Source organism: Paramisgurnus dabryanus, chromosome 23 (assembly GCF_030506205.2).
Source record: "Paramisgurnus dabryanus chromosome 23, PD_genome_1.1, whole genome shotgun sequence".
In the NCBI taxonomy this organism is placed as follows: domain Eukaryota; kingdom Metazoa; phylum Chordata; class Actinopteri; order Cypriniformes; family Cobitidae; genus Paramisgurnus; species Paramisgurnus dabryanus.
In genome coordinates this window covers 3784467-3810307 of record NC_133359.1, presented here as the reverse complement: position 1 = coordinate 3810307, position 25841 = coordinate 3784467, and the positions used below count along the sequence as shown (strand labels likewise).

The 25841-nt window shown below is 36.7% G+C and overlaps 3 protein-coding genes across 5 annotated transcripts in view; all 3 read right to left on the bottom strand.

Annotated features, from left to right (window-relative positions):
- The window catches only part of LOC135768271 (von Willebrand factor A domain-containing protein 5A-like), a 21814-nt gene extending 7301 nt beyond the window's left edge, over positions 1–14513 (bottom strand). The window contains exons 1-2 of one of the 2 annotated variants that reach the window (XM_065277513.2): positions 14345–14513; positions 14102–14148 (exon numbers count right to left, since the gene is read on the bottom strand). In XM_065277513.2, the coding sequence (XP_065133585.1) occupies positions 14102–14141 (40 nt within the window). In that variant the 5' untranslated portion in view covers positions 14142–14148; positions 14345–14513. The remainder of the gene's footprint in view (positions 1–14101; positions 14149–14344) is intronic. The other variant, XM_065277511.2, reaches the window with a different exon arrangement.
- Positions 278–25841, bottom strand: LOC135768275 (von Willebrand factor A domain-containing protein 5A-like). Of its 2 annotated transcripts, none has more exons than XM_065277517.2 (21): positions 25675–25841; positions 25419–25508; positions 25057–25259; positions 24714–24936; positions 24288–24451; positions 24087–24201; positions 23793–23968; positions 23599–23687; positions 23368–23512; positions 23149–23228; positions 22950–23064; positions 22690–22848; positions 22512–22615; positions 22206–22423; positions 19552–19590; positions 19360–19407; positions 19105–19251; positions 18027–18163; positions 17821–17944; positions 17672–17724; positions 278–1359 (listed from the first exon to the last, which is right to left on the bottom strand). In XM_065277517.2, the coding sequence occupies exons 2-21, from the start codon at positions 25456–25458 to the stop codon at positions 1333–1335; spliced, it is 2406 nt and encodes an 801-aa protein (XP_065133589.1). In that variant the 5' UTR covers positions 25459–25508; positions 25675–25841; the 3' UTR covers positions 278–1332. The 2 variants fall into 2 exon arrangements, with proteins under 2 accessions (XP_065133589.1, XP_065133590.1); XM_065277518.2 differs by lacking the exon at positions 278–1359 and having other exon boundaries at positions 14896–17724; positions 19105–19174; positions 19205–19251.
- On the bottom strand, positions 1774–13967 carry LOC135768139 (von Willebrand factor A domain-containing protein 5A-like). Its single transcript, XM_073813321.1, has 17 exons — positions 13894–13967; positions 9322–9466; positions 8991–9213; positions 8555–8728; positions 6547–6657; positions 6239–6414; positions 6056–6144; positions 5852–5969; positions 4979–5005; positions 4794–4873; positions 3858–3972; positions 3613–3771; positions 3421–3524; positions 3125–3342; positions 2078–2802; positions 1923–1994; positions 1774–1826 (listed from the first exon to the last, which is right to left on the bottom strand). Exons 1-15 carry the CDS (start codon positions 13965–13967, stop codon positions 2768–2770), a joined length of 1848 nt encoding a protein of 615 aa, XP_073669422.1. The 3' UTR covers positions 1774–1826; positions 1923–1994; positions 2078–2767.

Genomic DNA, 25841 nt, shown 5'->3' with positions numbered 1-25841 from the left:
CACATATAGAAGATGAAATATTAAAAATAATCTAAATACATTTTAAAAGAGGGTACATAATATTACATTTAATAGATTAAACTAAAAAATATATCTATGATGTAATAAAGTAAAAAAGTCAAGTGTCAAACATTTAAGAACAAACATTCATTATTTTTTGATAAAATAATGAATTTATTATATTTATCTTAAGCTGGTGAGTAAAAGGCCTATTAAAAAAACATTTGTGTTGTATGTATATACAATAAACCTTTTATGACTTCACCTCATGGATCAGTTTAGGGTACACAAATTTTATTTGAAAACATTTAAAATAACGGGCACAATTACATAAAGGTTTTCAGAACATTTTCATTAAACAAGCCTTACAAAGACATTACAAAACAATGACACTGATATATTTTAAGATATGACCATGCAAACAATGTTTTCAGTTAGCACAGCTCAAACATTCAGTCTAGTCTGGGACTAGTGAAATAGGGTGGACCTCAATGGCTACTCTTAAATTACATAATTTTACAATAACGGATTACAATAAGTTTTTTGAGTCATGGAACGAATACTTTTCAAATCAGCAGATAATGGAAATAAGGAAAATAATTTAAGAACAAATAAAGAAAATAAACACAAAAAAACAAAGTTACAAGAAAAGTATAACAGTGGTATTTAGGTACAGAATCAAAAAAATAATAACACTGTCTTCACTCTATTAATTAAATATAATTAATATTTTTAAAGCTACATAAGTGATTTTCCTTTTGTCTTTTGTTGGACACAAACATAAGCAGATTTCTTGAGGGTACTGCCACTTTAAAACTGAATAAACACGGATCCACTGACACACATCTGATTTCTTTCTAAACTGTTTGCGTTCACATTAAGACATAACTGACTGTTTTTATGAGAATACTTGCCAAGACTGTGGTATTTCGAGAGAAATTTTTGTGAAGGCCTATGTGTCAGAGAGATTCTGTGTATGTCGTGCTTTTTGAAACGCGCGTCACCGTGTGTGCGCTTATGTTTGTGTTAATTTGAGTATGTGAACAGCTCACTTCATCTTGCACTAAAATTGTTTGGAAAGTTTAGAAACACATGCAAATGATAAACGTCCTATAGTTATTTATTTCTTAATTATGCGTATTTGAGTGATTATTATTAAAGAGATTATTATAATGTATGCGTGATTTCTTTTCATTTATTTTGTGTCTCTTCTGACTGGGTGGGTCAGCCATCAATCTGAGTATGTAGCCTCGACGCTGCTGTAAATTCACTAAATATTCATAAGACATGTTTGGTCTTCTGACATCACAGGAAGTAGAAATACTGTAGTCTTCAGATTCCCAAAGTCTCTTCTTTCACCTGACATCCCAGTAGATGATTCCCATCACACACATCACTTTAGTTTAATACTTGACCAAACGTCTCTTTATCTGCTGATGAATGTCGTCTGGTTTGGAGATCTCACCGTTCTGAGAGCCGATCCATGACGCTGCCTTCATGGCCACAAACTGCCATTCAAATTTTTGCTGTATTTTATAGCCGTATAACCAGATGAGAGACAGAAGAGTGGCCCACACTGACCCATCCACCTGTAAACACAAATACACACACCGTACACATGCATTTATTATCATCTTTCATTATTTCATCATGTTGAATTATATGTCACACCTGTGCTGGTTTCTGATTGGTCAGCTCATCTTCAGTCTTTCCAAACACTCGAGCCAAAGCAGCGTTCAGTTCCCAGCAGCCTGAAGCCTTTTGAAGAGAAATCAGCTGAAGTAAAAGATCCTCATGGAGATCAGAGCTCATCTCAGGATTAGATTCTGGTGAACACAAACATTGCTCATCATATCAAGCTAATAATGTGTGACAAATGAGATTTGTAGGTAAAGATCTTTGTATGTTTGTGTTTTCAGTACCGTCTTGAAAGCTTCTCTGGTCAGATTGTACAGACTTGCTTTTAGAATTACGACGAAATAAATTTCTGAACTCTGTAAATGAAAACAACGATTAACCAGATGAAGTTTTGTGATTCATAGATTTTAAATAGTGAGACGTTTATTTATAGTCTTACTTGTCATAATTCCAGTCTTCTGTCCTAAGAAAAATATCTCATTAAGATGAAAAAACACAAATAAAACAACACAATACATTAAATCCTCATATAAACTACTATAGATTAGTAACAAACTGTAAATCCAGTCTGCACAATTCAAAAACTGAATAAAATCAGATTCTTATCACATTTAAAAGGGAGTCATTTCTGCAATATCTATGTAATTTCACATCTTGATAAGTTATATAAATAAATAGTTAGATAATATAAACTTGTTTAATTGCATAAAGAAAGTTAATTTTAATCAATGGTTAATGTTTGTGTTCACGGGTTAAACTGGGAGAACCTTAAATTTTGGTGCCCATGTTTATAATCTCAGCAAAATGACTGGTGTATTTCAGTATATTTACATCATATAGTGTGTACTTAAACTTTAAACTATATGGAGTGTTATTGTATGTGGATCTGTATTGAAATATTCAGACTCTTTTGTCTGTTATGTTTAAATCTTTGATGCTGAATGTTGAGAGGTGGATTGAGAGACTCAGTTCAGATGATTTATATTTTACTGTAATATCTGAGTTTAGTTTCATTTCGTTGTTCTTTCTTACGTGTGTCCAGTTCTCTGTAAACTTCTCCTGATTCTGCAACATAAGTGGTGAAATCCCGTTCAAACCGTTGTCAGCAGACATTGACAAACAACAGAAGTCAAAAAGAGTTTTTCTTACAGAACAGGCCGCAAGCTAAAACACAAACAGACAAACAGTTACCAGCATAAACACTACTGTACTGTACATAAACTTCATCAGTCAAATGTTTGGACACACCTCACTCAGTCTTTATTATCACTTTTAATTTTTGGAAACAATCGTCAAGTCATCATACCTAATGAAAGTATATGTATAGTGGATTAATGTTATGAACTATCAGGTTTAACTCCTCCATTTAATAAAAGAGAAATGACAAACTCAGTCAAGAGTGTCCAGACTTTAACAGTTAATACACAGCTTCTCATTTAATATAAGACACAGAAATTGTCCAAACACAAACAGTGAGAGGACGAACCTCGTAATGGTTCTCTTATCTTTATCAGAGGTCCTTTCACAGCCTCTCTGTTGTGTTTATTAATGGCAATGAAGGCTGTATGAACACTGCTCACTCCTGCTTCAACACTGATCTCCACCATCCTCCTCTTTATATCCTCCACATCTACACCTCCTGTCCTCTCCTCCTGCTCCAGACAGCGGATCAGAGACCGGGCCGCCAGTCGATGGATGGACAACCTGCAGAAACATCGACTAAAAGTTTAAGTTTGTTGAATGAGTCTGAATCAGGATGAATCTGTGCTTTGTTTATGTTACCCAGTGTCCTCAGTTGGTTTAAGGCAGAAGTGAAGCTGGTTTGTCACTGGTTGATCTTTCAGGTTGTATTCAACTATCACTGATCCTTCAGAGCTTTCTGAACTCTATGACACAGAAATGAAAAGTAAACAATTTATCTACAAACCCATGAGCAGAAGATAAAATCACAAACCTCAAGCTAAAAGTTCTCACCTGTCCTTTAAGTCGGGCATAAATGAGTGACCTTTGACCCTGGAAGATCGCATTGATGGGTGGAGACAGCGTGTCAACACTAATGCCATCTGGTACTTTCCACTGTACTGAGATCTTGTTCACTGGAGGCTGAAGAGCAAACCGGAGAGACTCCATCACCTGATAACATTTGAAGAGAAATAAAACAATGTCATACAGATTCAAACCCTCTCTTGTTTCAAACTAAAACTCATCCATAGTCTCACTTTGGGTTGCATGCGGTCTGTGCCTGTGATGAACTGGGCATGTCCAGATCCCGCTTTGGCCATTCCTGTGATGAGGGCGGTACTTGCACCCTCACCAATCCCGAATGAGAAACACCTGAAGATACGACAACAACTCACTTCATCATCATGATCATTTATAATAATGTTATCATCATGTCATGTCTGTGTTCGGTGAGCAGGTGCCCTAATAGTATTTAGGGGAAATATTAAGCAATTTGGAGTGCAGGGCAAGATCTCTTATATAAAACGTAAAACCGAATATTACACATAACCTTGGCTACTTTAAGCTGTTTTGTTTCAGAAACATTTTTGATATATGAAAGTTGTGTTCCATACCTGTCCATTATACAATTTCACAAAAATCATAAAGAAATACAAAAATAAAATCAAACTTTTAGTCTTTGAGACAGTCGGGAGCATCCTCTTGACTCATGTTCAAATCAACACTCCTTTCCATTAATGTTCGTTCTGATCTTGATATTTATTGTCAACAAATAAATGCAAAATAAACTTGAAAAAACAAACCAAATAAGAGCACGGTCAATGATTGTTTCTGCTTGCTCCCCAATCTCTGATTGGTCAGTAAGCCTTCATTAATTTATAGAGCACCTGTTGACTTGGTAACGTTTTACCTACGGGGTAACACAAACTGAAATCAACACAAATAATTAAGTTAAATATAAATACATTGAAATAAGGAAATACAATTTAATGAAAGTTAAATAATAATACTAAAATTAGATTAAATAAACACAATGGCTCCTACAAGTACAGAACATGAAAAGAAAAAAAAATCTTTTAAATATGGTTATATACAGTTATTTAATTTACCAGGTCTTTACCCAATGGGGAGGTTTCAGTTGCAAAAGAAAGAGAACCACTGGCATGGAGTAATGACGAACACTAAACACTGACCTGTGAGAGTGAGCATGAAGTCTCACAAGATCCAAAACCTCTTTTGGATCCACCACCGCTCCATCAGTGAAGACAAACAGCTGTTGAGAAAAAATACATTGAAATCACACTTTAACATCTCACACATTCTGAAAAACTATGAAAATATTCAGGTTTGGTTTCTGATGTATTTTAAGGTGATGCACTTGTCTGGGGTGTTCAGGGTAACCGGCAGAGATGTATAAAGTACTAGCGACCCAGACTTGAGTAAAAGTACAAGTGCTCTATCAAAAAAGTGACTTGAGTAGAAGTTGAAGTGCTCTTTAAGCACAGCACTTAAGTGGAAGTACTAAAGTATTAAACATGCTTTGTACTTAAGTATTGCAAGTAGTTTATTTTAAAATATACTACTCAAGTACTGAAAGTAAAAGTACAAGTATTGTGTAATGTAGTTATTAAAGAAAACATTCAAAAGTTTGAATATGATATTGTTTATATTATTTCAAATGTTTAAGCTAAAGGACACTCACAATTCCTTTGGCTGTAGCAGGAGTACAAGGACATGAATGTTCAGATAATTCAGATTAATTTAACTGATATGGCGATAGAGAATTCAGAATTAATGAAATATTTGTCGATAAAATGGTAATAGGTAAAGGTAGAAGGTGTTTCATTGAATTTAGGTTTCCTTCTTTCGCGCACACTCGCCCTTTCTTGCGCATTCTCTCTCTCTCTGTCTTTCTCGCGCACTTTGGTTCTCTCTTCGTTTCACATTTTTCCACAACCCCGGCTCATATTTGTGAGTGAGAGGGAGGGAGGGGTCGCACTTCACTATCTCCAATTGGTTCAGACCACCATGTGACCATGATTCGTAACATTTGAGAGTAACGAGTAACTATGCAGCACATAAAAAATGTATTGGAGTAAAAGTATTAAACTCAAAGAAAAAATGTACTGAAGTAAAAGTGGAAGTAGGAGAAAAAAATAATACTTCAGTAGAGTACAGATACTGTCTTTTAGTACTTAAGTACAGTAGTGAAGTAGTTCTACTTCGTTACTATACATCTCTGGTAACCGGGTTGACTGAAGATGTGATTTAGGGGCTGTGAAATCTTTGTGCCGCCCATGTCTGATCTCATTTCTTTGACTTCCTTTAGTGCCTGATCCATTGTGTCCTGATTGTACACAACACTCCGACTGCAATGACACAAACATTAAAATCCTCTCATATGACGAATATAACAAAATAACAACTATAGAAGATTTAGATTCCAGTCACTAACGGGAAGAAGGACTCAAAATGAGAACCAAATCCATAGATATTAAAGTAACAGCCCATGGGCAGACTCTTCAACAGTAACAGCAGAGTTTCCTGTAGACAGACAGAAATTTAAATGTCTTTTCAAATAAATTTTTTTTTTGCAAAACTTCATACGTCTGTGAAATAATACACTAAAAACACATACCTTTGCGCTTTCTATACGCGACTTTGCTCCTATTCCTTCATGTATCGTCAATTCCATACTGTATGATCTGTCAATCACAAAAACAAACTCGCTTTGAGTTGCTACTGAAGACATCACTTCCTCTGGGAATTCTGGGTACAAACTTATCATCAGCAGTGGGTCACTCATCAGAGAACCTGAAACAGAGAAAGAGATCAATGACTGATGTGAGAATCTGCAACTGGATTTAATATTGATAAAACATTATCACACTTTATATAAAAATGTTTAACAGAGTTTCTATCAGATTGATGTACTGTAGTCTGTACCTGGTTTTGCAGTGGTCACTCCTGCCTCCTCTATAGCAGTGGGCTGATGGGTATTCTGATAGTACAGAAACAACTCAACATCTTTATCAAACTTGTGACCAGGGGCCCGTTCTTCGTACGTCGCTAACTCAGTTAGCTGGATTTGATTGTTGATGATTTGGCATGATCTTGGATTATTTGGTTCTTCGAAGCTCATTCTAAACTTGGTGTCATAGCAACAGGTCCGTAAGCTCAAACCTGCTCGGGAGCAGGCTTATTTCATATAAACAAGATTAGTTTGTACCTTTTTAAGCGGATGTGATACGGAAAGTCTGACGCAGTCGCGTATTCTTCATTATACGAGCGCAATCTGCGTAAGATGCATGATTAATATAAAGAGCTTTTCAAATTCAACATGTAATAAAAAAAGAATATATTAATTAAATCTTTTAGCGATGTTATTTAAAAAATATATAATATAACAAATATATTTTTTCTGTACTTGTGCGACTTGTTTAACAGGTGTTTTATTATTATTCTTAAACGAATGACATGCTGATCACATTCATTTTAAATTTGTTTGAATTTTCCTTAATAAAAACAGCAATTAATCATACCCAGCACTAATAGATGTTATGTACAATAAAGACTATTACTCAGTGTGAAATAATTTTCATTTGAATAAACTAATCTCCTATTTTAGTTTTGTCTTTAGATTGTCAAGTAGCATTCAATGTCATGCATAAAAAGGGTTTTCGTTTAGTAATTTCTATCTGTTCTATCTTTAAAACGTTGTCTACAAATATGTTACCCTGTCCCTGTTCTGTGACAAAAATGACCAAAATAACCAAATACGTTTTTTGCAAATATTTTCACATATCTTTATCTTCTTTACTACACTTTTCTGTGCAGACTCAGCAGATGCAGGACTTTCAGTTAACGTGGAATACTGCTAATATAGTCAGAAATCAGTTAAGAATAATGCAATTGAAGTAAACTTATTTAACCACTTGCATATAGTTTCTCTAAAGGACTACCATCTGAGAGGATTTCTTTACTGTCACGTGCATTGCTATCAGAAACGGTTGTATTTTATAATCTTTTGATATAGAATAACATTACCATTCCCTTACTGCACATCACTTTATTTACCACATTATTGGAAACTGCTAAAAGTGTTGGTGTATTATCTACAACTAAAGAGAGGAAAACACTATCTTATAATACACTACAATTAAAATTTTATTTATCAGGAATTAAATTGTTGCATTGGCTGTCGGTTTAAGAAAGAGCAACTGCTCCAGAGATGATCTGTACAATCAGCCAGTTTAGAGACATCACTCCTGCCAGCACATCACATGAAGATGGAGGGCCACCACCTGTGTTTTTTTATTCTGCTTTTTAAGTTGCTGTTACAAACAGACAAAATAGCATTTAACTGTTTTTAAAAGAGACTTAAAGTACTTTAGGAGCATCAAATTTTAATTACAATCATTAATTTCAATCTTTGACAAGCATAGTAAAGATATCAAGATTATATTTTTACAAAAAGATTTACATTATTTATGGTGATTTATGTACTAAAGTAGCTTTAACTGGGTTTTTAAATTCAGTCACATAAAAAGTTCACAACCTTCCATCAATAGCTCTCAGACTGCAGGGGTTAAAAATGGGCGTGTTCTTGGCCATTGTAACAACTGGCCAATCACAGCGTGGCTGATCAGTGTTTTCTACTATCGATATGTATTGACTTTTCTTGCAGTGCCCGAACGCGCAGTGATCTCAGATAATTCAATCCTGCCATAATAATCATCAACAGCAGTGGTGTTCAAAGAACCAAATAAGCGAGATTATAATTAGCCAGATCTAAACTTCTCGGATGTCTCATTTGATCTCGGATGTATTAAGCGACGTACGAAGAACGGGCCCCAGAACTCAGATTCACCTACAACACAAACACACAAATATATTATTACAGGCTTTAAACAACATTATCTCTGTAAAACACAGACATATAAACTGTAGTGACCCCACAGTACCGTTGCCTGAGTGTGATCAGAGTTGAGGAACACAAGAGGATCCAGAGTACAGTTGGACTCTAGTTTGGAGATGGGGTTTGGAGAGCTCACATGAACACTAAGAGTCAAAGTGTAGGGAACAGAGACACATGACGAAATCTCTGAAACTATTCCAGCATCTGAACCTGAGGACGACACAGAGAGTGTGTTAGAAAAACAATCTTTAAGCTCACTTATAATTCTTAATCTGGTGTATTACTGTAAATATTGTGTTCTGCTGTAAATGTTCGATATTACTGTTGATATTGTGTGTTTGTGTAAATGTACGGTATTACTGTAAATCTTGTGCGTTACTGTAAATGTGTGGTATAACTGTAAAACTTGTGTTAATGTAAATGTGTTATGTGGTATTACTGTAAAATGTTGACAGCTGTTGAAGTGCAGTACCTGCTGGTGTGTATCTGGGGTTGAGTACAGCAGGCAGACAGAAGCGCAGCGAGTGGTCGGCCTGCACAGAGAGCTCAGTGATGTATGTGATGGTGATGTCAGCGTTCTGACCCGGTGACAGACACCCAACACTCAGACTGAACACATCAGAACTTTCTTTACTTTCTTCCAACAGAAACGCCTGCTGACCCGAACTCACAGCATCATCATACTGATCCCTCGCCTGCAACACAGAGAGAATTTAAATATGAGGAAATAAATGCAAATGATGTTTAAATGCTTCTGCTGTCTCTTTTCCTGTATGTTTGTGCATGTAGGTGTTTGGACTCACAGTTTGTCTGTCTTGAACCTCTGCTACAATCTCCTGATCTCCAATCTTGGCACTGAAGTGACAGACAGCAGCATCAGCAGGCAGAGGAAACACAAACAAGGCCTCCAGGCAATAGTGTCTGTCTGCGGAGTGCAAGAGAGGGGCGTGCCGTTAAGCGGCGTAACTTTTAGCAGGGGGCGGAAATTTAAGTTGTCCAAGTCACACAGAATCCCGCGAGATGTCCGACTTCCGCTAAACTGACGCACATCCGATAGCTAGTAATAGTCAGGGGGGCAGGGTTTCATATTTTATTGAAGCAGCCCTGGGCACCGCCATTAGCTAGCGGACCCCCACCTGCTTTTAGCATTCCATTGACTCCCATTCATTTTGGCGTCACTTTGACAGTGAATAACTTTACATCTGAGGCGTTTAAAGACTCAATTTGTGCATCAATTATTTCTAAAGAAACACGAAAATGTATAAAAGGCTCCATTACCTTGTATCTTACGTTATGGCCCAGTAGAAGCAGTTTTAGTAAAACTATGCTAACGATTGCGTCATTAGCACGCGACTCTCTGTCGCACAGTAGAGAAATTACCGTATGGACAGGAGGAGAAGCGCATGTGGAATATGGCGTACTGGTGTTTAACTTTAAAATAAATAAATACTATGCAAAATGACAAAGTAATTAATCATAATACTAAATATACTTAATACAAAATGTACTCCTGTTCACGCTCGCCGTTTCTTCAAGATTCGGTGGGTGATTCAGATTTATCTTGGCACAACTATTAGAAGACTTACAATTGTCACACAGGTTGCTCACGTCACCAAGCTCAGTTTGAGTCTGCGCAGTACGCTCGACCCCCCGGAAGTGTGAGCTTCTAATTGGCTTCACTTGTCTCCGTTGAATCCAACGGGGTCGCTGTGTCCATTTCTTTTACTGTCTATGGTAATAGTAAGACGATTGTTTATAGCTCTCTTTCAACTTTAGCGTAATGACAAATAACGTTACTGCCGTAAATGTTTTAAATTGAGGGCACGGAGGAAGCTTCATAAGACGCTCTTTTTTTTATTATTTTTTTTTATTAACTTGAAATCACATTACATCAATACTCATAATAACATACAAAATAGAAATTACAATCAGACAATACAAACAAACAAATAAAAAAGTATAAACATACAAATTAAGTATAAAAAAAAAAAAAAAAAAAAAATAAGGGCATGAGATCATCATACAAATAACGTAAAAGCTTCACATAAGGACCTAGTGCGTTTTGCTTTATTATTTTTCAATCCAAGAAGTAACTCTACATAATGTTTCATATCTATCTGAAATAACAAAAAGTTAGGTTTTCCTTTAGCCCATTTTTGTTTATGTATATGGTATTTTCCCATAATCAATAAAAGATTAACAACAAAAGTCTCATTTGGTGGCAATTTTTCTCTATTAAAATAAAAAAATACATCTTTCTCAAAAAGGTAAACTTTAATACCAAAACACTTATAAAGGAGGCCTTCCAATTCTATCCAAAACATTTTGCTATATATACAATTGAAAAATAAGTGTACAACATCCTCCTTTTCTGTCCCACAAAAATCACATCAACATCTGACATCAGCATCATCATTAAACCTAAGAAAAAGTGTTTTAACAGGGTACACCAAATGAAGTATTTTAAAATGTACTTCTCTCACCTTATTTGTTATACAATATTTTTTCGGCAGCAACCATGCATATTTCCATTCAATGCACTCAAATGTAGAATGCCAAAATGTTCTAGAAGATATTGGGCTATATTCTGTAAGTAACTTCCTAGTAAAATAATTATTCCATCTTTTATCAGTAATGATCACTCCTTCAAGTGCAATATCAGGTTTAAAACTCACATTCTCATTATACACATATCCTTTAAACAGACATTTTAAACCAGATGGTATAGCATCGAACACTATACAATATTCTTTAGGGACTATTGGAATATTGTACGCTTCATAAGACGCTCGGATGGTCTTATATTGTCTCATTCATCGTCATTGTTAACGTGGGTAGACAATATGGCCATATACGGCATATATGGACATATTTACCATCCTAAAATTATTAAAGTACCGAGGCATACCAATATTTAAATCGTGAACTGTTACACAGTGAGGGTGATTTCGTCTTTTTTTTTTAAGTAAATGTGCACCTCAGACAGTTTAATATGTATTAAACCAAGATGAAATTCACTTGCAAACTTAATTCTTTTTAAGATTTAAGAGGAATCTACAGAGCTCACGTGGTTTTATAAGAAATGGCTACTAACAGATAACATCTGGTGATATTGTGAAGGTTTATAAAAATAACTATTCACAACAGGTAACATTGTAAAGGTGTATAAAATAACCATTCACAACAGGTAACATTGTAAAGGTGTATAAAAATAACTATTCACAACAGGTAACATCTGGTGACATTGTAAAGGTTTATAAAAATAACTATGCACAACATGTAACAACTGGTGACATTGTAAAGGTTTATAAAATAATTATTCACAACAGGTAACATCTGGTGACATTGTGAAGGTTTATAAAAATAACTATTCACACAGGTAACATTGTAAAGGTGTATACAAATAACTATGCACAACATGTAACAACTGGTGACATTGTAAAGGTTTATAAAAATAACCATTCACAACATGTAACATCTGGTGACATTGAAAAGGTTTATAAAAATAAATATCCACAACATGTAACAACTAGTGAGATTGTAAAGGTTTATAAAATAATAATTCACAACAGGTAACATCTGGTGACATTGTAAAGGTTTATAAAAATATCATTTTAGCAAGATCACCCTGCAATAAATTATAACACAGCATTATGAGAGGCATCAGGAGCTGATCCCAAGTGTATAGCTGGAAGCTGTTGATGTATGTACAGTATTGGTAAAGTGCACATGAATGCATTTTATAATAATAATGCATCCAATGTCAACCCTGTGTAGAGCTGAGAAATGTGGTTGTTTCTCAGCAGCAGTAATGTCCAATGGTGCCAGCTTAACACATTGGTGCAGTTTCCCAGACAGGGCTTAGTCAGGGGTGCCCAAACTCAGTCCTGGAGGGCCGGTGTCCTGCAGAGTTTAGCTCTTACTTGCATCAGAGCACCTGCCAGTAAGTTTCTAGTATGCTTAGTAGGACATTAATTGGCTGCTTCAGGTGTGTTTGATTAGGGTTAGAGCTAAACTTTGCAGGACACAGTTTGGAAACCCTTTGTTTAGATCAGGGGTGACCCACCCTGTTCCTGGAGATCTACCCTCCTGCATATTTTAGTTCTAACCCAGCTTTAACAAACACACCTGACTATAATTTTAAGGTTGCCCTGAAATGCTTGATTGGCAGGTTCAGGTGTGTTTGATTGGGGTTGGAGCTGAACTCTGCAGGACAGTAGATCTCAAGACACAGGTTTGGTCACCAATGGTTTAGATTAAACCAGGACTGGGCACTTATATTAGGAAATTTTAGTTTTTACAAACAAACCTTACAAAAACAAGACTGGTGTGCATCTTGAAACAAAACAATGGCACTGATATGTTGAGATGTGTCAGTACAAGGTATTTTCTTAATTACAGTAGCTCAAACATGCATTTTAGCCCGGGAACAGTATAAGCGCTGTCTGGAAAACCGCCACATTGTTTTACCATAACAGATATGGGTTGTTTAAGGTTGAGTTGTGATTTTGAAGTGTAGACAGATGGATCATCCTATTGTATTTCTGCATCACAGTTAAGGTGCATGTGGATGGTATCACCCTCACAAGTTTTCCACTGCATCACTTCACATCAATGCAGCTGTGAAAATAATAACCATAAACAAACATATTTTACATTTGTACTTAAAATAAGCTTACATTATGAGAATATACAATGGCACCCATACTTAAACAGAATAGGGTTTGAGAGAGATACATTAAAATTGAGACAGTAGTACACACATCCTTTAACTCCAGTGTTATTATGACGTTTAATAGGTCATTAATGAATTACTGTCATTTGAAATGTCGACAACTTACAGGAATAACTGTAAGATTCTAATGTACTAATATCTAACGTTACTATCGTAAACAGGAAAATATATAGGTGAGCAATGAAACTCATGCAAGATTTGTTGCATTTTGTTAACTACTCGTTACTGATCATAAGTGTAATCATAGAACGGACTTCACAAATCTAACATTAGGCTAACAACACATAGCTAACGTTAGCGAGCTTACCTGAAACGGTCGACCTTAATTCAGCCCCTGGCGTGACTTCTTAACATGTGTCGTAGCCGAACCATTTCTCGGGAAAATGATGTTCGTCAGTCGGCTTCCCGTCCATTAAAATTGGTACGAACAAACATGAAGGCGCTTGGATGAGCAACTTTAATAACGCCTTTAGCCGCCGTATCTCTATGCGGGCAGAAGAGAAGACAGAATGACAACATCTCGTCCTGACTCCTGACGTCTCGCGTGGTTCTGTGTAACTTGGACAACTTAAAGTTACGCCCCCTGCTAAAAGTTACGCCCCTTAACGGCACGCCCCTCTCTTGCGGTCCGCAGACAGACCCATCTCCCTCCAGGTGGCGCTCTTCCTCATTCACATACTGCAGAGTGGAGGTGACTGTAGCTACATGATGCATCTTCACCTGCACCTCAACTCTGTCTCTGATGCTCTTCAGAGGAACTGACAAGAAAACAATCACAACATCAATCAGTCTTTCTGTCTGTCAAATAAACAGCTTTAGTGACAGACAGTAACTAGGTGAGTTTATACCTGGCTGTTTTTGTTCAGTCACGAGACCGCAGTTCATCATTCTGACTCTGTACAAAGATACTTCAGTACATACTGCGGTCTAGAGAAGATTATGTTTTTAAAACCTCGTTATTACATTAAACACATTATTACCTCATATTAATAAGATAAACGAGAAGACAAACGTGTAATTATATACATTTTAAACTTAAAGCTATGAATCCTGTCAGCTCTCGTCAAAGTTAAAGTACATCAAACACGAACCTCAGTCGTCAAATATCCTCAGAGAGAAACACCAACAACTGAATAAATCAGAGCTGGAAGCTTCAGATGAAGAGTTTAAATGTAAAGATGCCGATTACATGAGGTCGTGTGGGAAACATTTCCGAATGACTCAGGGTTTTGTTTACGGAAATCTTGCTATGACTAAAGAGTCGCTCATGAATATTAATTAAATATGGTGGGCGGATCATTTAATGAACGTAACCAATGACAGCGCGCCCTAATTAATATTCAGCAGTGTCAAATACTCATAAAAACGAATAAATTAATAACAAATATAGATGAAATGTTAAAAATAGTGTAAATACATTTTAGAAGAGGATACATAATATTACATTTAATGCATTAAACAAAAAAAAAGAAATATATGATGTAATAAAAAACAAAGTTAAGTTTCAAACATTTAAGATCAAACATTCATTGTTTTAGTATTAAAATAATGAATTCATTATTTTTTATAAGATGGTGGTGAATAATATTAAAAACATTTCTGTTGTACTATAAACCATTAATAACTTCACCTCATGGATCAGTTAGGGTATACAAATTTTAATTGAAAACATTTAAAATACAACAAACAGTTTTACATAAATGTTTTCAGTTATGTTAATTTTCATTTTAAAATTTAAAAATGTCTTTTTGTTTTGTTTTGTTTGTTTATTTATTTATATAGCACTGTTAATACAACTCACGTTGCCCAAAGTGCTTTACAAATCACCACTCAAACACAAAACATTTGGAACAAGGAAATACAAGACAAGTTTAGACATATCCTACTCACATACACAAAACATTTAAAACATTTAAAATAAACCCATTTAAAAATGCTCTCCATTTGAATTTAAAAGATGTTGTTTTAACACAACCTTAAAAAAGTACAAAGATTTGGCTGATCTAATAGCATAGGGAAGGTCATTCCATAATTTAGGGCCTGCTCGCGAGAAAGCTCTATCACCTCGATGTTTATATTTTGTCCTGGTAGTACACAGTAGATATTGATTTTCAGATCTAAGAGATCTAGAAGGGGTGTAAAATTTCACCAAACTGGACAGATACACAGGGGCTAGATTGTGCAAGGCCTTAAAAACAAGTACCAGGATTTTATAATCAATGCGAAGTCGTACTGGCAGCCACTTTAAAGAAATTAGTAAGGGAGTCACAGAGTCATACTTCTTTGCTGACTTTATCATCTTAGCAGCAGCATTTTGAATTTTCTGTAATCGCATAAGTGCTCGGGCCTCAACTCCATAATAAAGGGAGTTGCAGTAGTCCATTCTTGAAAAAACAATGGACGTGATTGCTCTCTCAAAGTCTGAGCTAGATAGGAATGGTTTAGTCTTAGCTAGCAGACGTAAATTAAAAAAACAAGATCTCACCACAGCATTAATTTGTCTGTCTACCTTTAGATCACTATCCAGAACAAATCCCAAGTTTTTCACATTAGATTTAACAAAACCGGTCAAAGAAGTTGCATTTAAGCACTGCAATACCTCATGCTTTTTTGGCCCAAACACAATAACTTCGGTTTTATTTTCGTTAAGCTTCAAAAAGTTTGCAGCCATCCAATCCTTAACATCATAAAGACATGCTAATAGAGTGTCAATTGAGCTTGAATTTAACTCACTCACAGGTAGATAAATCTGAGTATCATCAGCGTAGCAATGGAATGACACTTTATATTTACGAAAAATAGCCCCTAAAGGTAGCATGTAAAGCGAGAAAAGGATTGGAGCAAGGATTGAGCCTTGGGGAACTCCCCACGGAAGGTGTGAGCTTGAAGAATTACAGCTCTCAATATTGACAGAGAAGAATCGGTCCGTAAGATAGGATTTAAACCATTTGAGAACATTGTCTTTTAGGCCAACCCAATGTTCTAGGCGATTAATCAAAGTCTCATGGTCCACCATATCAAACGCTGCACTAAGGTCCAGTAAAATTAAAATGACATTACTGCCATTATCCAGTGAGACAAAGATGTCATTTAACACTTTAACCAGCACTGTCTCCGTGCTGTGGCAGGACTTAAAACCAGACTGAAATGGCTCACTAGTTATATATGTTTGAAGCTGCTTAAATACCACTTTTTCTAAAACCTTCGCTAAAAAAGGTAGATTTGAAATCGGTCTAAAATTATTTGGATCCTCTATTGCCAAATTAGGCCTCTTTAGTAACGGCAGAACTGTAGCATGCTTAAAAACTGCTGGGCAGATGCCCTGGCTAAGACATTTATTCGTTAGATTCAACACCGTAGTCCCTACACTAGTAAAAATCTGCTTAAAAAGGTGAGGTGACAAAACATCACCTTTAGAAGACGATGGCTTGAGATGTGCAACAATATCCGCCAAAGCTGGAAGGCTAATGAGATCAAATTCTCTCCATTCCGTGCTGCAAGGCACAGCTAAGTCACAAGACGGAGTTACCGGTAGTTTTGGTATTGTAGAGTGTAAACCAACAATTTTATCATTAAAAAAGTTCAAAAAGTCTTCACAGTTCAAGATAGAGGTATCAGGATACCTAGTATGCATAGGATTTATAACCAAGTTTATCACCTTAAATAAAATTTTAGGGTCATTCACATGTTGAGCAATAACATTTGAGTAATACTTGTGTTTAGCATCTCTAGAGGCCATCTGAAATGTCTCTAACGATTCTCTGAAAATCTCATAGTTGACCTGTAGTTTATGTTTTTTCCACCTCCTCTCAGCTTGTCTAGCATGTTGTCTAAGTACCCGTAGTGGTTCATTAACCCATGGCAAATGTTTAATTTGACACTCAATATCATTTTTAAAAATGGACATAAGGCCCCCACCTCGCCCAGTTAACCTAGGAGAATTAAAATAGGAGTAACCCAGTGGTAAAAGATCAACCAACGGCGTAAGATCTCCTACCTTTAACCAAGTTTCCGACAGAAAGAGGAAGTCCAGTTTATTGTTCGTAATAAAATCGTTGAGTCTTAAACTAAGAAGTTTCACTGGACTATTGTTAGAAAATGTTTTTTAAAAACAAGCCTTTCAAAGCCATCACTGGTCTTTTAAGATGCAAGCTGTGTTCAGTCAGGACAGCTCTCAAACATTCAGTCTAGTCTGGGACTACGGCGTAATCCAACCTCTCTAATAACTGAACTGAAATATAAAGACTGCTAGACAAGAAAAACAAGAATATGTCTAAAACATGTTTTTCTAAAAAGCAAAAACACAAACAGCTAATACTGTAAATGAACTTAATATTCATAAGAGATCTTTGGGTCTTCTGACATCGCAGGAAGTAGAAACACTGAAGTCTTCAGATTCCCAAAGTTTCTTCTTTCACCTGACATCCCAGTAGATGATTCCCATCACACACACACTGAGACAGACTGACCACTGAAACACACACAAACACACACATCACTTTAGTTTAATACTTGACCAAACGTCTCTTTATCTGCTGATGAATGTCGTCTGGTTTGGAGATCTCACCGTTCTGAGAGCCGATCCATGACGCCGCCTTCATGGCCACAAACTGCCACTCAATCTGTTGCTGTATTTTATAGCCGTATAACCAGATGAGAGACAGAAGAGTGGCCCACACTGACCCATCCACCTGTAAACACAAATACACACACTGTACACATGCATTTATTATCATCTTTCATTATTTCATCATGTTGAATCATATGTCACACCTGTGCTGGTTTCTGATTGGTCAGCTCATCTTCAGTCTTTCCAAACACTAGAGCCAAAGCAGCGTTCAGTTCCCAGCAGCCTGAAGCCTTTTGTAGAGAAATCAGCTGAAGTAAAGGATCCTTATGGAGATCAGGTTCTGGTGGATACAGATAGAAACACATACAGAATTATAAATTAACCGTAGTGATATTAAATACAAAACTATTGCAGTTATATATCAAATTCAAGGACTAAATGTGGGGACACATTTCAAGTGAGAGCAAGGTTACATCGTGTTACCTTTAAAGATATATTGTTAACACAACGGTGACACTTTGGGGACGCCTCCAGGGGTAACTGTGTCTGAATGTGTATATCAAATTCAACCAATGGTGAGGCTTAACGACAAAGACAGGATGACGCGGGAGTCAGGAAGTATATCGCTATCTGAAATATTGCCAAAGACCGCGTTACAGGGACGCAGGAAGTATGGCAGGTGAGACGCAGCGTCTCGTTCCCTTCTCAGAGAACAACAGTTACATACGTAACCCCAGACGTTTTCATGTCAAACACAACTATGCAAAAAAGCATTTTGGTATGAATCAACATTCGCATACAGAAGATATAAGCATATAAAGTGAACAGTTTAGCACATGTGCTTAAAAAGTCTAGATTTTTTATGATATTATCTTACACTACACAGGGAATAATATGGATTTTTTTCAGAAAACTTCTTGCATAAAAAAGATTCAAGCACTTTCAATGACCTGTATCTATGTATGTATATTTTCAAAAACTTCCTAGGGCCTTGAATTATTTCCCCCAGATTCAAAAACTTTCAAGGATTTCAAGGACTCTTGGGAACCCTGAAAATACATTATTTTGTGTATTTGGTTTGATGCAATGTGTTTATGCGGTTTAAGGTTTAAAAATTTGAGTTTACTGACTTTATGAAACCCGTTGATTTTTACAAAGCTCATCGTTTTTAAAAGTGCAGTGTTCTTTGATTGGCCAACTATCCGGTGCATTGTGATTGGACGAATACCTCAAGCGTGTGATGAAAATGTTATGCCAGACACAAACTGTGAGATGACTAACCTTGTCTGGTCTGTATCTGAGGTTCTTCCAATTCCTTCATGCTGGCAATGTTTGTATCAAAACTGCTCAAATTTCCTTGATCTGGGGCCATCATTATCATCTTTGTTTTGGGATAACCCCTGACGGGACCTCCTACCTTCATGTTTCCTACAAATAAAATGGCTTCTTAAATATCACTGATAAACCCTCATCACAACAACTTTTTAAATAATAAATGAAAAAATCTCTATACGGTGACTTTTATATTTCTCTTACTTGCACATGCATCAGCCATCATGGGCATAGGCCTGTTCATGGGCCTCCCTAAAACACAAACAACCAGTTACTATCAAACACTGCTAAACCATGTCCACACATTGAGAAATAACACAACTATACAAATACAAACACAACAAAGATACAAACAAAGCAGCAAATATCTGTACAGTAACTGTGTGTTTCTCTTACTTTTACATGCTTTAGCCATCATGGGCATGCACCTTAAACCTAAAACACAAAAAAAAAACACTTACTGCTGAATCCTGAAAAATAACACAATTATACAAACACAACAAATAAATAAAGCGGAAAATATCTGTACAGTGACTGTGTGTTTGTATTACTTGATTGAGTCATTATTGGCCGGAGCATCCCTAAAACACACCAAAAAACTTCATATGTAGTTTGTGTTTAAATGTTTTTAGTTTAGTTTAATTTAGTTTTTAGGAATATATGACCTCTCGCCCCATAGTCCCACAGATATCATGACATGGCAGATAGTCTCTCTTTTTTATAAATTTGTTTATATACAATGCTAATCACAATGCAAGTCACAAATATTTGACACATCTTTGCAGACATTACCGACAAGAACAAGTTCACTTAATATTTCTTACGTACAGTATTGTTCAAAATAATAGCAGTACAATGTGACCAACCAGAATAATCAAGGTTTTTAGTATATTTTTTATTGCTACGTGGCAAACAAGTTACCAGTAGGTTCAGTAGATTCTCAGAAAACAAACAAGACCCAGCATTCATGATATGCACGCTCTTAAGGCTGTGCAATTGGGCAAGTAGTTGAAAGGGGTGTGTTCAAAAAAATAGCAGTGTCTACCTTTGACTGTACAAACTCAAAACTATTTTGTACAAAAAATTTTTTTTCTGGGATTTAGCAATCCTGTGAATCACTAAACTAATATTTAGTTGTATGACCACAGTTTTTTAAAACTGCTTGACATCTGTGTGGCATGGAGTCAACCAACTTGTGGCACCTCTCAGCTGTTATTCCACTCCATGATTCTTTAACAACATTCCACAATTCATTCACATTTCTTGGTTTTGCTTCAGAAACAGCATTTTTGATATCACCCCACAAGTTCTCAATTGGATTAAGGTCTGGAGATTGGGCTGGCCACTCCATAACATTAATTTTGTTGGTTTGGAACCAAGACTTTGCCCGTTTACTAGTGTGTTTTGGGTCATTGTCTTGTTGAAACAACCATTTCAAGGGCATGTCCTCTTCAGCATAGGGCAACATGACCTCTTCACGTATTTTAACATATGCAAACTGATCCATGATCCCTGGTATGCGATAAATAGGCCCAACACCATAGTAGGAGAAACATGCCCATATCATGCTCCATGCTTCACTGTCTTCACTGTGTACTGTGGCTTGAATTCAGAGTTTGGGGGTCGTCTCACAAACTGCCTGTGGCCCTTGGACCCAAAAAGAACAATTTTACTCTCATCAGTCCACAAAATGTTCCTCCATTTCTCTTTAGGCCAGTTGATGTGTTCTTTGGCAAATTGTAACCTCTTCTGCACATGCCTTTTTTTTAACAGAGGGACTTTGCGGGGGATTCTTGAAAATAGATTAGCTTCACACAGACGTCTTCTGTCACAGTACTTACAGGTAACTCCAGACTGTCTTTGATCATCCTGGAGGTGATCATTGGCTGAGCCTTTGCCATTCTGGTTATTCTTCTATCCATTTTGATGGTTGTCTTCCGTTTTCTTCCACGTCTCTCTGGTTTTGCTCTCCATTTTAAGGCATTGGAGATCATTTTAGCTGAACAGCCTATCATTTTTTGCACCTCTTTATGGGGTTTTCCCCTCTCCAATCAACTTTTTAATCAAAGTACGCTGTTCTTCTGAACAATGTCTTGAACGACCCATTTTCCTCAGCTTTCAAATGCATGTTCAACAAGTGTTGGCTTCATCCTTAAATAGGGGCCACCTGATTCACACCTGTTTCTTCACAAAATTGATGAACTCAGTGATTGAATGCCACACTGCTATTTTTTGAACACACCCCTTTCAACTAATTCAACTAATTGCCCAATTGCACAGCCTTAAGAGCGTGCATATCATGAATGCTGGGTCTCATTTGTTTTCTGAGAATCTACTGAACCTACTGTAACTTGTTTGCCACGTAGCAATAAAAAAATATACTAAAAACCTTGATTATTCTGGTTAGTCACATTGTACTGCTATTATTTTGAACAAGACTGTAGATCTATGTACATAAGACAAACATACAGAAAGTGCTTCTTATTTTCTATCACATAAATATTTGTTAAATTACAATAATGACAAATTCTTTCTGCAACACCTAAACAAGAATAATGACCGTACCAGTTGCATGTTATACACAGACGCTTTGTAGCTCTTTTGAACTAATAAAGATTTGCATTTTGAGTATATGTTTGTTTGTTATAATCTTGGATTAAAGGAAAACACCACCTTTTTTCAATATTTTACTATGTTCTTCCCTCAACTTCCCTCAACTAAATTAATACATTCCTGTCTTTTTTCAATGAGTGCTCTTCTAATCTTTGTACAGCTCTTCTTGAATGTGTAGGCATTTAGCTTAGCCCCATTCATTCCTATGGCTCCAAACAGAAGTTTTATTTTGTGCCACCATACTTACTCATGTAAGAGTCTTTAAATAGAGAAAACATGGAAGTGTTTGGTGGCTTCTAAATTCTTCCCTGTTTGGATCCTAAGGAATGAATGTAATCTAACCCTTACATCTAAAATTATTAAAATAAAAAAATGTGTTTTGTAAAAGGTAAAAAACATTAAATGAAAACTGTAATTTGAACAATCAGATGACAAACCTTGTGTTGGTACTCTTCTCTGTATCAGAGGTCCTTTCACAGCCTCTCTGTTGTTTTTATTAATGGCAATGAAGGCTGTATGAACACTGCTCACTCCTGCTTCAACACTGATCTCCACCATCCTCCTCTTGATATCATCCACATCTACACCTCTTGTCCTCTCCTCCTGCTCCAGACAGCGGATCAGAGACCGGGCCGACAGACGGTGGATGGACAACCTGCAGAAACATCGACGAAAAGTTTAATGAATCTGAGTGTTGTTGAATGAGTCTGAATCAGGATGAATCTGTGCTTTGTTTATGTTACCCAGTGTCCTCAGTTGGTTTAAAGCAGAAGTGAAGCTGGTTTGTCACTGGTTGATCTTTCAGGTTGTATTGAACTATCACTGATCCTTCAGAGCTTTCTGAACTCTTTGACATAGAAATAAAAAGTAAACAATTTATCTACAAACCCATGACCAGAAGATAAAATAACAAAGTCTCACCTGTCCTTTAAGTTGGGCATAAATGAGTGACCTTTGACCCTGAAAGATCGCATTGATGGGTGGAGACAGCGTGTCAACAGTAATGCCATCTGGTACTTTCCACTGTACTGAGATCTTGTTCACTGCAGGCTGAAGAGCAAACCTGAGAGACTCCATCACCTGATAACATTTGAAGAGAAATAAAACAATGTCATACAGATTCAAACCCTCTACATTTACATCATCTCTTGTTTCAAACTAAAACTCATCCATAGTCTCACTTTGGGTTGCATGCGGTCTGTGCCTGTGATGAACTGGGCGTGTCCAGATCCCGCTTTGGCCATTCCTGTGATGAGGGTGGTACTTGCACCCTCACCAATCCCGAATGAGAAACACCTGAAGATACAAATCATTGATCAAATCTTCAATAATTTACTCTCATGAGCTATTAAGTGGAAATGTAAATTAAGAGAAATGTACCTCTGAGATTTAGCATGAAGTTTCACAAGATCCAAAACATCTTTAGTGTTCCCCACCTCTCCATCAGTGAAGACAAACAACTGCAGAGAGAAAACATCTTACAAATGACACTTAACCATCTGAAAAATGAAAAGCCTGACAATTTTGGAAAACTCCAGTCTTTTTAAACGCTTCAGGTTTGTTTTCCTGTATAAATTCATGTATTTTGAGGTGATGTACCTGTCTGGGGTGTTCAGGGTAACCGGGTTGACTGTGGATTTGTTTGAGAGGTTGTAAAATCTCTGTGCCGCCCATGTTTGCTGTCATTTCATTGACTTTCTTCAGTGCCTGATCCATTGTGTCCTGATTGTACAAAACACTCTGACTGCAATGACACAAACATTAAAATCCTCTCACATGATGAATATAACAAAATAACAACTATAGATGATTTAGATTCTAGTCACTAACGGGAAGAAGGACTCAAAATGAGAGCCAAATCCATAGATATTAAAGTAACAGCCCATGGGCAGACTCTTCAACAGTAACAGCAGAGTTTCCTGCAGACAGACAGATGTGTACAGAGGTTTAAATGTCTTTTTTAATTGCGTTTAGAAAGATTCAAATATTGGTGAAAAAATGCATAACATTTTATAAACTCATACCTTTGCGCTTTCTATACGGATCTGTGCTCCTTCCCCATTATGCATCATACAGCCCATACTGCCTGATCTGTCAATCACAAAGATAAACTCGCCTCGAGTTGCTAATGATGACATCACTTCCTTTGGGAACTCTGGGTACAAACTTATCATCACCACTGGGTCACTCATCAGAGAACCTGAAACAGAGAAAGAGATCAATGACTGATGTGAAGATCTAAAAAATGATTGTATTATGTTCTTAAGGTATACAATTTTTTTTGAGTTTATATCAGATTGATGTACTGTAGTCTGTACCTGGTTTTGCAGTGGTCACTCCTGCCTCCACTATAGCAGTGGGCTGATGGGTATTCTGATAGTACAGAAACAACTCAACATCTTTATCAAACTTGTGACCAGAACTCAGATTCACCTGTAACACAAATAAAGAAAGCCTTCAATAAACAACATTATCTCTGGAAAAACACAGACATATAAACTGTATTAAGCCCACAGTACCGTTGCCTGAGTGTGATCAGAGTTGAGGAACACAAGAGGATCCAGAGTACAGTTGGACTCTAGTTTGGAGATGGGGTTTGGAGAGCTCACATGAACACTAAGAGTCAAAGTGTAGGGAACAGAGACACATGACGAAATCTCTGAAACTATTCCAGCATCTGAACCTGAGGACGACACAGAGAGTGTGTTAGAAAAACAATCTTTAAACTCACTTATAATTCTTAATCTGGTGTATTACTGTAAATATTGTGTTCTGCTGTAAATGTTCGATATTACTGTTGATATTGTGTGTTTGTGTAAATGTACGGTATTACTGTAAATCTTGTGCGTTACTGTAAATGTGTGGTATTACTGTAAATCTTGTGTTAATGTAAATGTGTTATGTGGTATTACTGTAAAGTGTTGCCAGCTGTTGAAGTGCAGTACCTGCTGGTGCGTATCTGGGGTTGAGTACAGCAGGCAGACAGAAGCGCAGAGAGTGGTCGGCCTGCACAGAGAGCTCAGTGATGTATGTGATGGTGATGTCAGCGTTCTGACCCGGTGAAAGACACCCAACACTCAGTCTGAACACATCAGAACTTTCTTTACTCTCTTCTAACAGAAACGCCTGCTGACCCGAACTCACAGCATCATCATACTGATCCCTCGCCTGATACACAGATAGAGAATTTAAATGACAAGCAATAAATGCAAATGTAAAATAATTTAGGTGGTCAGTCAAAACACATTCGTCATATATGTTGTATTTTGATTGATGCAAGAGACTCACAGTTTCTCTATCTTGAACCTCTGCCACAATCTCCTGATCTCCGATCTTGGCACTAAAGTGACAGACAGCAGCATCAGCAGGCAGAGGAAACACAAACAAGGCCTCCAGGTGGCGCTCTTCCTCATTCACATACTGCAGAGTGGAGGTGACTGTGGCTACATGACTCTTCACCTGCACCTCAACTCTGATGCTCTTTAGAGGAACTGACAAGGAAAGAATGAAAAGAACATCTATCTATATATCCATCTATGAAAATGTGACAAAATAATGTATGTGAATGTATGTATATATACAGTATGTGTACATACAAGCATTTAGATATAAATATGTTAATGAAAGACAGTAAACAAGTGAGTTTAAACCTGGCAGTTTTTCTTCAGTCACGAGACCGCAGGTCGTCATTCTGACTCAATAAAGCTTCACTTCAGGTTACTGTAAATACAAACTGCGGTCTAGAGAAGATCATTTAGTTGAATTACATCGTAATTACATTAAACACATTATTACCTCACATTAATAAGATAAACTGTAAGACAAACGGGTAAATATATACATTATAAACTTAAAGCTATGAATCCTGTCAGCTCTCGTCAAAGTGAAAGTACATCAAACACGAACCTCAGTCGTCAAATATCCTCAGAGAGAAACACCAACAACTGAATAAATCAGAGCTGGAAGCTTCAGATGAAGAGTTTAAATGTAAAGATGCGGAATGTAAAGTGTGGAAAACATTTCCGAAAACGATTGCTAAATCCCAGGCAGGGGTGTGTTTACGGGAAACTTGC